The sequence below is a fragment of the Epargyreus clarus genome, unplaced genomic scaffold (assembly GCF_041222505.1).
Source record: "Epargyreus clarus isolate Ecla_fem2 unplaced genomic scaffold, WU_Ecla_fem_2.2 ptg000018l, whole genome shotgun sequence".
Lineage (NCBI taxonomy): Eukaryota > Metazoa > Arthropoda > Insecta > Lepidoptera > Hesperiidae > Epargyreus > Epargyreus clarus.
The window spans coordinates 12155200-12167231 of record NW_027332226.1 but is presented as its reverse complement, the minus strand read 5'-3'; the positions used below and the strand labels follow the sequence as shown (position 1 = coordinate 12167231).

The window sequence follows — 12032 nt, the reverse complement described above, 5'->3', positions numbered from 1 at the left end:
TTAAAAGTTCTAAAAATGATTGCTGCAGTAGGATTCCATGTATCGAGTCCATTAGGGTAAATTGACACGAGAAATTCAGACCAGTTGTGCCTCTTGGGGGACCTTAGAAAGAGTCTATCTAAAGTGGAATGCACACACTACAAAATATCGATACCGAACCAATATCTGTATTAAGTTAATAGAGGATAGTGCAGATATAGGGTTATTTTTAGGACTTACGAGTTTTAACAGCACCTGCGTACCTAGGTTTCTTAATATTAATTTACTATATATGTTACTTTGTGTTCATGAATACAAACATATCTGGCTAGTGTCAGGTGGGACTCCAGTATTTAAAGTTAACTACCTACAGATGACCGTATGGTAGTGACCTTAAATCAGCAGGACTGCAAGCTCATTTCTAAAAATAAGTAAATATCAATGCAAAAAGTACGGTAGCATAAGATATTCTACTGTAGCGAATGTGACGAATATGAGGTAACAATTTAGGTACATTAAAATCACAAAATTATCAAATTACATGCAATAGGTAGGTATGCCTGGTCCTCGGTCGTCATTGGCGTGAGGTCCTCGGCATTTCTTTAAATTAAACTTTATCTTTAAATTTAATGGAAATCAACTAAATTGTATTACTAGCTTGGGTTTACAATTGTGCAATGATGACAATAATGGTACATGATGACTGAGATATTTTATGTGCATAATTTTCGGTAAATAATACTTCAGAAGGTATACTAGTAGTCTCTAGATATTTAAAAACATAATTATTCAAAAACACCGATTAGTTCAATAAAGATGATAGATTAAAAAAATGAGTCATTACAATAAAAAGGTAAAAAATTAAAATTAACGTTTTTAGATAAGTTCTTTACACTGTAAAAGTTATCATAACGTATTTACATCTTATCTTGATAATTGTATTTAGATAAAGCACTATCATCAATATTAGTATGACGATTAAAAGAAGATTAAAAATTTCTTATTAAAAATAAATCGCGTCTTGTTAATAATTATGTATCATCATTGTTACTCCAGTAGCGATCATGGCAGTTTATTTATGAATTAATTTGTTTAAAAAGGAAATGAAATAAATATTTAATAAAAAAATGTTACAATAGGTAAAAGCTATGGCCATCAAGGAAAAGGAGTGTAAGTCATTTTACACTGTTTATAAGAATGTTTCGTTTGCCTTCATAATAGTCCGATTATCATGTCATATTTCAAGGTTTATCATGTATTTAATTCATTGATATCTTTATTGCTTATATCTTATTACGTTTTTCCTAGACGCCAAGAAGGGTAAATTGGTAAATAAAAGTCTACTGACAACTATAAGAAAAATATTATAGTAAAAGTTGTAATAAAACTGCTTGAAATTTTACTGTTTAATTTATAATCAATTAATTCAGAGTTAATTTTAATGAAATCAATATTTTAATGCAGATTTTTGTTCGCCCTTGTCAGTAGGTGTAATAGCTACTAAAAAAATCAATAAACTATCGTAATTATTAATGAATCTTAAAATAATAATAACATTTTTACGCAATAATAAAAAATATTGTTATTTATTTAAGATTATTTTCTACTCATAATTGTGTAAGTGTCATGTCGGTACCTGTGTCATGTTGAACACAATAAGGATGTACAGCTTACTTTTAAAATTCGGCTATCACACCTAAAAATCATAATACAATATCAACCAATCATATCGAGTTACGCAATTCAGATTTATCTACGAATTACAACCAAGAATTTCATGATAACTTAATATCAGGGTGTTCTGATTATGAAGTACCTACTTGAGGTTTCGGGAGTAGCAACTTATTTGTAGTGACAGTACACGTTTCTGTAAGTATGTCAAAGAGACTTGTGATAATTATTTCAGTTATATTCGCTGTTGCAGTCGCCACAGGTGTAGCTGTTCTTACGTGGTGGTTAGTTAGTGGACGACACTCATTTTCTACTATAAGTAAGTACTTTAACTCATTATGTCTTATTTACATTCATATACAAACAAAGAAGAATCGCACAGAATACTGAATTGAAGTGAAACTTGCAATTAGGTGATTTTTAAAAGACAACATTAGGTGGACCTCAAGCTCGACTGGTGCAGTGGAGCTTGCGGTCCACCTAATGTTAAGCTTTCTGATGCGTAATCGGCAGAATTAGATATACTTACCTAGTCATCGACGAGCTTTGTCTATTTTTTTGTATCTGAGGATTCTTAGGATGATACGAGTAATAGTTTCCTTCTTTTGTATTAATTTATACTTGGGTTAAGAGTTAAGAGCCATTTTAATATTTACCTACCTAGTATTGGTAAGGCAATATTAAATTTACAATTAGCCAAATTGTAAAGACTAAATTATGAAATACTTTATGTAACACAGGACTAGAAGGCGACGGCTTAGGAGATGTGGAATTCACGGCAGCGTACACGAGAATTAGAAATACCGGTGACATTTTCTGGTGGTTCTACCCGACAACCGCTACAAACAAGACTACCCAGCCCGTTATACTATGGCTGGATGGTGTAACCGGACTGCCTCCTAGCCTCTTTGCCAATTTCATGATGTTTGGTCCCTATGACGTCAATCTGAACAGAAGATCTAATTCTTGGGTACGTATAGGCATATATTGTATACTTTAATAGGTACTTAACAGCAATATTAGGAATAGATTCAGCTGGAAAATTTTCATGTACCTAAATTTAATTTGGACCTTTTGTTTATATAAAATGTCTAAATTAAGTACCTACTTAGAAGATAGAGCAACAGCAGAGCGCCATCTCTTGTAGTGCCGTGGGAGCTCACCACACAATTATTTGTTTACAAACTGAGTAAGTGGGTATTTGTCTATTTCCTGAAGAATCTGAAGATTTTTAGTATGAAATAGGTTCTAAAAAGTGTCTAATCTAAGTAAGATGTAAAACTTTTTTATATTCAACCGGCAGGTAAGTATCTTCTCGGGAAATAAAATTTAACCATACTTAATCAAGGAAATGTAACAATAAACACAAATTTTATTTCAGATAAATTCATACAATCTACTCTTCGTAGATTCTCCACTTGGTACAGGATTCAGTACAGCGCATGATGGTAGAATACCGAATGATCTGAATGGAAATGGTAATTATTTAATACAAAAAATACATGTTATTTTAGCCGTAAACTTGATTCTTCTCTCCGCTACATTTTCTAAAAACCATGCCTATTGTTTAACCTGCTCTAAAGAGTAGGACTGTCACTGTTTTGATTTTACTATACCTACAATACGGTTATGGACTGCAAAGACCACTTAATATTCTTATTTGCAGCATAACAATAACACCCGTATAAGTAGTTTGATTGTAGATTGTAGTGATTTGGCCCTGAAGGCCTATTTGAAAAATTCACCCTGTATACCTCCATATTCTGTTAAAAAGTACCTATTACTTTTTAACAGAATGAAAACACTTTCGTGTCTATATAAATAAGCAAATAACTACTTTATACTATGTCTAGATTTTAGACTTAGCCATTTTTCTTTTGTGTGTACCATAAAGAATCTAATTGTATCATAGTAACAGTATATAAGCGAGTGCGACTATTGTTGCTTATTTTTCTCTAAAAGATTGTTAAATGAGGCCTACAACGCTATTTCAGTGTATTGTATGGACTGTATATACGTGTAGGTACCTAAATTGCCTATCTACTTTTATATTTTCTTTTGTTGTTCTTTTAGTGTGTAGATTCTTTGTAAAGTAGATACATACGTACACGATTTGATAAGATTGGTATTATAAAATGTATCTTTTTTATCGTAATGTATCACGAATGCATATGCACATGCAAATGAAATAAGTCTTCTGTGCTAAAAATATTTAAAATAATAATAAGTACTCGTATTATACTGATTAGTGGATCCTGGAAGATCTCCAAAGCTCACTATTATAATATGGTATAACTCAAAGGAACACTTACCATTCACAGGTGGTACTAAGCAATGTTTTGGAACAATCATCTCTTCGAAAAACGCTTCAAAGCCTTCACCGACCATAAATAAATAAATATATTAATATTTTGCTACATTTCAGCTGAACATTTGCACATGGTGCTGCAATCGTTTTATAGTCTGCATTCGGATTATAGTGACACACCCCTTTATATATGTGGTCAAGGTGATGGAGGACAACTAGCGATTGCATTAGCGTCTATTGTTTCCGGGGTGAGAACATTATATTTTATTATTTACATTCGGTACATATACCAACCTTTTATGTATAACGGGAAAATTAACACTTACCTACCTACTTACTTCAATTTGATCTGAATGGAGAGACATACAAAGTATCACAACTTAGACCTCAACATTTCGCTTCTTTGCAAGAAGAATGGCACAACTCAAAATTCATTTTTCTGTTAAAGATACAATTTAATCCCAAATATTTCCTATTTTAATGTGTCCTAACAGCACTGTGGTTACATACATAACTACTTATAATTCTATTTATCATTATTTTAATTCTCACTTAAACAAAAGATTTCGAAACAAAAACATTGTTTAATTTGAATCTGGCTCTCGTGGAAAATTGTGTTTTTACTTGTGTCATTATTGTTGCAAAGAAGCGATTTGTAACGTATCTTTCTTTGATCGAATTTAATCCAATTGAAAGTTGTTAACAGATTTTCCTGAGCAGTAGTGGCCACTATCAGATAGTCTGCATGGTCTTTGCTATCACTATTTTATAAATAATTTTATTTTATTACGGAACATGCAATAACTATCAAGTTGTTTACTCTACAGGCCAGTTTAAATAAGATTTAAATCTTCAGTTATTTATTCCAGAGCAACCAAGTACCATCTAATCTGAAAGGAGTTATTATCGGAAACGGGATAATATCTCCAGCTGTAGCTTTGACGAAGCTAGGCTTCTATTTAGAAGAGCTAGCTTATATTGATGCAAATGGCCGAGACGCCATTGAAAGGTTATCTTATGACGTCAATGAATTAGTGAATGAAAGGAAATATGAAGATGCCTTTGATGACTTCATCCTTCTAGGAGACTTTGTGAATGAGAGAGCTGGCGCTGTAGCGGTTAATCTTCGTCATATAATAGACAAACTGATTAGAGGTTCTGCCCGAGGTAAGTTAAATTCGAATTTATACGCTATCCTTACAAAGATTATTCACTACAGAAATACATAAGTAAGTAAAAATATTTTGAGGAAGAAGTAGTGGGCCCAAGTAAAGTCTTTTTTGACAAAAAAAAATCTTGATACCGGTTCAGTTCAATTATTTCCGAAAACTGTACCTACAAATAAAAAAATATTAATATTTTTTTAATGATTGATATTTAAGTATCGTTGAAATAATAATAATCATTATTATAAGCCTGACAAATGTTACAAAAACAACAATAGTCATTGCCAGTTACTTTAAAATAACAGAATTTTAATTTTATTGATTTAGTTACATAAGTAATTATATATTTCCGTTATAACTCATAAAGCAATAATACTCAGCTCACTGAATATAGCCAATAGCCAATTCTCAAAACGATTTGATATATACTAACTTTATGTTTCCAGATTTCTTTGGCCATTCCACTTATCTTCGTGATGCATTCTCCTCTACCAACGAAGCCTACAAGTTCATGGAAGCTATCATAGCGCCTGCTCTAGGAATCTCTAGCGATGTTACTTACGATGATGGCAGAGACGATGCTTTAAAAGCTTTTAGAAGCTTCCTCATGAACCCAGCTACTGTAACTTGTACGTTCTTTTTTAAGTATCAATCTATCTTGAAATCATTATTATATTTTCCCGCCATATTTACCACAAGTACAGATTATGAAATGTATATCTGTTTTTTTTTATTATAACAAGCATTTTATAATGCAAAGATTACACATTAAACAGCCAAACCATTTTTATTAATGAAAAATATGGTATATTTTTTTCAGTGGAAAGAGTTTTACGAGATACTGAAATTCCTGTGACTTTCTATAATGGCAATTTAGATGCAGTATCCAATACACCCGGTAAGTAAAATTATGAATAGTTATAGTCAAAAGCAAGTTATTATACCAAAGTTACCGTAACATGGACTGAATTAATTGAACTCGTCAAACCATCGTTTGAGCGTCGGTAATTCGTCATATGCTGACGAATTCTTCACGTATCTAAGGTATTAGAATATCTTTGGGAAGAGAGGCGGTGCTCTTACGATGTCATTTTTGAATCTTGGCAGGTCAACTGGAATGGATCAACAATCTAACATGGCCTGGTCAGCAGCAGTTCCTGAGCGCACGGCGATCAACGCTGATCGTCAACAGTCTTGTGGAAGGTTACTTCCGAGAGACTCCACGTTTGACCTTCTACTGGATGAACGCTGCAGGACAAGCCGTAAGATAAATAATTTATATTTAAAAAAAAGCAGACAATACCTTGAGTCAGGAGGAAGGGGGAGATCCGGGCCCCTGAGCTATCTCTCATGCCCGTAATATTAGCTTTTGTCCCTTGCAACTTTAGTATAAATACAATAAATAAATTTATGGTAAATACAGTAAGAGCTTAAATTTATCCCATTTAATTTCTTTATTTACGATTTCAGGTGCCCATTGAAAGTCCTGTTGCCATGAGAAGAATCCTTGATCGAATTACAAGCAATTAAGAAATTAATGTTTGTTTCGATTTCTCATATTTTTTTTTTTATTAAAATATAATTTTGTAAATATAAAATATATGACAATACTATTGTAGTTTTATTAATACAGTCATAAAGTAATACGGCTTTTGTTTTGTTAATAGCTCCACGAAACTATATTACTATTACTACTACTATTACTACAATAGGTACTACGTTACAAAAATAATGATAATCAACTGATCACGCCATACATTTTATATCGAAAATATAACTTTTAAAATGCTTGGATCAAGATTGGTAAACAATGAGAGCAGGTGGTGTAATTAAAGCTATTTCATTACGATCAGTATGTAGACATAAAAATTATAACATATTTCGATTTGCGATTACTTGTTCATAGAATTTGAGACTTATTTAGTAGATCGCAAACTAAATTCTTGATTTTTTAAATTTACTTTAACAGTTTTTTTTTTTGGTGTTTTACGGCTTTGGCTTTTTGCCTTTCAATCTATTTAACAGTTAAGAATGAAAAGGACTATAGATACATTTTTAAAATTGGTAAACGTACAAAATATAATATGTTCTGCCATTATTATGCCTAACGTGTCAAATTAGTATAATTTTATGTTATACATCATAGGGTTTTATAAATTACAATAGTTCAAATTTCGCCTTATTTTTTTTCCAATATCGTTACAACAACAGTATAGACAATCGATCTTACTCACTCGAGTTATCGATGATTCCTATCTCGATATATCGATACGTCAGCAGCAACGCATTACTTGTCAAATTTGAATTTTGATTGTTGTTCAGTTTTGTCTATGGTTCTACGTATTAATTATCTGTCGTTGATATTAATTTTAATCTGTAGGATTAAAAGCATAGAGATTCGAGTTTGAAATAGTTCGTTGTAGATAGTCGTTGTCGTCGTGTCGTTCGCGGTGGTGTATGCCGCCACCGGGATAAAACTTGTTCGAGAAGCTTCGGAGTTGTCGGTCGCGCTCGCGCATATTTGTCGTTTTAGTTATACTCCGAAGTAGAAGCCACTATTCGTATTCGTAGCGTTTCCTTTAAATTCGCGTTAACTTCATTGTTCGCGGTGCAACGTGCTGTAAGATCGACGCCACGTGAGAAGAGGAAGAAGGTAGAGGTAACCGGTAGACCATTCCGAGGTAAGACTAGCTAGCTCGAGCTTAGGGTGAGTTGAAGGTGCCTTATACCTAGTACAAGAGGCTGCGCCCATCAGCAGCAGGTGAGTGCGTGACCCTATAGCACTTTGCATCTTATTTTTCGTATATACAGTCCACTTAACCTTCTTCGGGACACGGTCATCCTGTCCATCGAAGAGAGGAACATTCGGTTCCTTATTTGTTCTAACGGCCGCGGAAATCTTAATATTTTCGGTCTCGGAGCCGAATGCATAACATTTTTGGTCTTCGAGACGAATTCACCACATTTTTGGCCATCGTGCCGGATGTATGCTTCACATTTTTGGCCATCGTGCCGGATGTATGCTTAACATTTTTGGTCTTCGAGACGAATTCACCACATTTTTGGTTCTCCGAGCCGGAGTCACACATTTTTGGTCACTTCGGCGGATCTTAATTGTTCCATCGTCCTAAACACCATTTTTGCTATTTTCCGTCGACCGAACATAACGAACATTGAAATTAATTTTATCGTGTCGTATTTCGCTAAAGGAACGAACATTTACGTAAAGTGGCTTCTAAATTTGTCGTTTCGTGTCGTATTTCGTATTAGATTTGCTATTTTGTATTGCATTTCTATAAAATTTCGTAATTTTCGTTTTGTCGATTAACATTTTATGTTGAGGGTGGGTGTGATTCTTTACAACTCATCACTTTGTTAGTTGTACTTAGGTCCCGCCATCTTTGCGCTATTTTTGTTAATAGTCGTTGGTTGTCAGTATTGCATTGCGCCATATTTATTTGTCGTTGGTCATATTGTCAATACTGTCAAATTGTATTAGACTTTGACGTATAATTGTGTCGAAGTCAGCTGTCAGTGACATTGCAATTATTTGCTATTGTTGTCGATTTCGTTAAGTTTATAAACTTATATCAATTAATGACAATGTCTACTGGGAGCAACGAAAGTGGCGCAAGTGATGGGGACGTTAATAGGATTGCCCGGGATTACAGTATGATGCGATTGGAGTATATAGCGGGATCGGATATGACAGGCTGCGTTGAGGAGGACCTTAGGGAACTTTCAAATGAATTCCATAAAGCGCAAATAAATTTATTGCGTTCATTAAGTGCTGCCCAACGCCAGTCTGAAATTGGTGTAACTGCATCATTTGATACAAAATTTAGAAGTGTTTTGGCCCGTCTGCGGCATTTAAATAGTGACCGTCAGATTAAACAAGAAGTAGTTTCGGGTCTTGCTAAGCTGCCTAAAATTAACATTAAGCCATTCGATGGTAAGCTAGAAAATTGGTTATCTTTTAAACAATTATTTGAGTCGTTGATCCATAATAGAAATATTCCTAATGTGGAAAAGTTACATTACTTGTTAACTTGTGTCGAAAATAAAGCGTATGATTTAATCAGGAACTTTCCACTCACGGATGAAAATTATATAGACGCATATGATACACTTAATAAATATTATAATAAGAAGCGCTATATAACGGCCTCCTATTATCAAAAGTTGTTGTCATGTGAGCCAGTGAAAACAAAATCAGCTGTAGAACTTGAGCGTGTTCATAGAACTTTTGTGGAGAATTTAAGTGTTTTGGAAAAGTTTGGATTACCAGATAAGAACTTCATGTTGTTCCATTTATTTTGGTCAAAATTAGATCGGGCCACAAAAGAATCATTTCAATTAGAATTTAATTCAGATGAGATACCAGAGTTCACTCAAGTTCAGGATTTTGTTGAGAAACAAGTTAGGGCATTAAGTGAGGTAACTCCGAACCCAATATTAAGTAATGTAGGAATATCAAAAGAACCGAAACCAAGTAACTTTAAAAAGTCCAAATTCTCATTTGTCGTGTCGGGAGTGACTTGTGACTTTTGTACTGGCCAACATAGTCTTTCATCATGTAAGAATTTTCTAAATTTAGATGTAGATTCTCGATTTAAATTCATTAAAAATAAAAATCTTTGTATCCGTTGCTTTTCGAAAACTCATAGGGTAAAAACTTGTCGAGTCCCTATAAGTTGTGGTGTATGTGGGTGTTCACATAACACGTTGTTACATTTTAAAAAACCGGTTACACCGTCCGCTGATAGCAATTCCCAACCTGATACTGAAGTTGTTAGTTCCATTAATAATAATGCACAACTGAGTAATATTGTTTTAACTTCTGTCGGTGGTAAAGGTACAATCTTGTTTTCTACAGCTAAGGTTCTTATAAAAGATAGTTGGGGAAACTTTCAACCTGTAAGGGTGTTGTTGGATTGTGCAAGCGCTTGCAACTTTATTTCGGTACCATGTGCAAAGCGCCTCGGGTTATGTATTAAAAACACTAAACAATCAATAAATGGAATCGGATCTTCTGTTGCTGAGTCTCGTGGTTCACTATGTTGTGAAATAAAATCCTATAACTCAAATAAAATCGATTTTAAGTTTGAAGCTTTTGTTTTGTCGTCGATATGTAGTGACCAACCTGCACATTTTGTTGATTTTTGTGGTTGGTCACATATTAGGAATTTACCTTTGGCTGATCCAGACTTCGCTCGTCCAGGGGCTATTGACATGCTATTGAATGCGGATATATTTGCTTCATCTCTCATACCTGGTCTGAGACGAGGGAGGCCGGGACAACCAAAGGCTCTAAATACTATATTTGGTTGGATTCTAATGGGTGAGTGTGAGGTAGATCACACACACAACTGTCGTAATGGTAAACAGAGTGATTGTTTTTTCGTCGATAACTCTTATTTATCAAATATAAAATTAGATAACACTTTAAAAAGATTCTGGGAAACAGAAGAGGTTCGCACTCCTGTCTGTAAAATCCTTTCGAAGGAGGATCAAGCCTGTGAAAATTATTTCACTAATAATTATAGTCGTAACGATGATGGTAGATTTGTGGTGCCTCTTCCATTCATGAATCCTGCAGTAAAGCCATCGTTCTCACATTCCCGTGAAATTGCTTTAAAAAGATTTCTCTCTCTCGAGCGAAGACTTAATATAAATGTTGAATTTAGAGATGCCTACGTTCGGTTCATGAATGAGTATGAGGTTGCCGGTCATATGGAGCAGGTGGATCCCCCGACTTCAAGCGTTGGGAAGTTTTATTATATCCCTCATCACGGAGTATTGCGACCAGATTCTGTTAGCACCCCACTTCGTACTGTGTTCGATGCAAGTTGTAGAGATGCTAATGGATTGTCTTTGAATGATAATGTCTTTAATGATGATGTCTTGTTGGGCCTAAACTGCAAACTAATATTTTCGATTTACTTATTCGGTTCCGTTGGCATGCTGTCGTTTTTACTGGTGACGTCAAACAGATGTATAGACAAATCTTGGTTTGTAGAGATGACACCGAGTACCTACGCATTCTGTGGCGCCCATCTGCTGACGGTCCTATACGTGACTATAGGCTTCGCACGGTCACTTATGGCGTATCATCTGCACCGTTTCAGGCTCTTCGTGCGATCGCTCAACTAGCAGAAGACTCTACCCAAGAACTTCCGGCTGCTTCTACAGTTCTTAGTAGAGACATTTATGTCGATGATATCGTGTCGGGCGCTGACTCGGTAGAGCAAGCTCTACAATTGCGCTCGGAACTCACCAAAATTTTGTCGTCTGGTGGTTTCCATTTAAGAAAGTGGACATCTAATTGTAGTGAGTTTTTCGTTGATCTTCCATCTTCTGACTTATACTCAGAAGAATTTAAACATTTCGAAGAGATGTCAGACCTCTCCTTAAAAATTTTGGGACTTTTATGGCATCCGCAATCGGATGATTTTAGATTTCGTGTCGTCAACCCCGATGATTCTAGGTGCACCAAACGTACCATACTCTCCCATATTGCGCGGATTTATGACCCTTTGGGATTTCTAGCGCCGATTACGTTTTATGCTAAATATCTTATGCAACTTCTTTGGACTTCGGGAGTTTCATGGGACGATAATGTGCCACCTCACATTGCACACGAGTGGTTGCGATTTAAGTCTCAATTGTCGTCGTTAGTTTCGATTACCATTCCTCGGCGTATGGTAAATTCTTTCGTGTCGTTACAGTTGCATGGCTTCTGTGACGCTTCAGAACGTGGCTATTGTGCTGTCACATTCTTTCGTGTCGTTGAGGCGGATGGCTCTACATCCGTTCATTTTTGTTGCGCAAAGTCGAAAGTCGCGCCTTTGCGAAAATTGTCGATTCCAAGATTGGAACTTTTAGCTGCTGTCTTGTTATCTACTTTA

The 12032-nt window shown here is 34.9% G+C and overlaps 1 protein-coding gene across 1 annotated transcript; it reads left to right on the top strand.

The window, feature by feature from the left end:
• Positions 1-1845: 1845 nt before the first annotated feature.
• LOC140749656 (uncharacterized) lies at positions 1846-6654 on the top strand. Its single transcript, XM_073082770.1, has 9 exons — positions 1846-1969; positions 2391-2620; positions 3032-3128; positions 4076-4206; positions 4828-5125; positions 5571-5753; positions 5945-6022; positions 6232-6386; positions 6595-6654. Exons 1-9 carry the CDS (start codon positions 1855-1857, stop codon positions 6652-6654), a joined length of 1347 nt encoding a protein of 448 aa, XP_072938871.1. The 5' UTR covers positions 1846-1854.
• The last annotated feature ends 5378 nt before the right edge of the window (positions 6655-12032 follow it).

Excerpts from the sequence above, each read along its gene's own strand:
- LOC140749656 (XM_073082770.1), top strand. The coding sequence starts at position 1,855 with ATGTCAAAGAGACTTGTGATAATTATTTCAGTTATATTCGCTGTTGCA. Across the intron at positions 5,126-5,570 it reads GATTAGAGGTTCTGCCCGAG|ATTTCTTTGGCCATTCCACT; the intron begins GTAAGTTAAATT and ends TTATGTTTCCAG. Across the intron at positions 6,387-6,594 it reads TGAACGCTGCAGGACAAGCC|GTGCCCATTGAAAGTCCTGT; the intron begins GTAAGATAAATA and ends TTACGATTTCAG.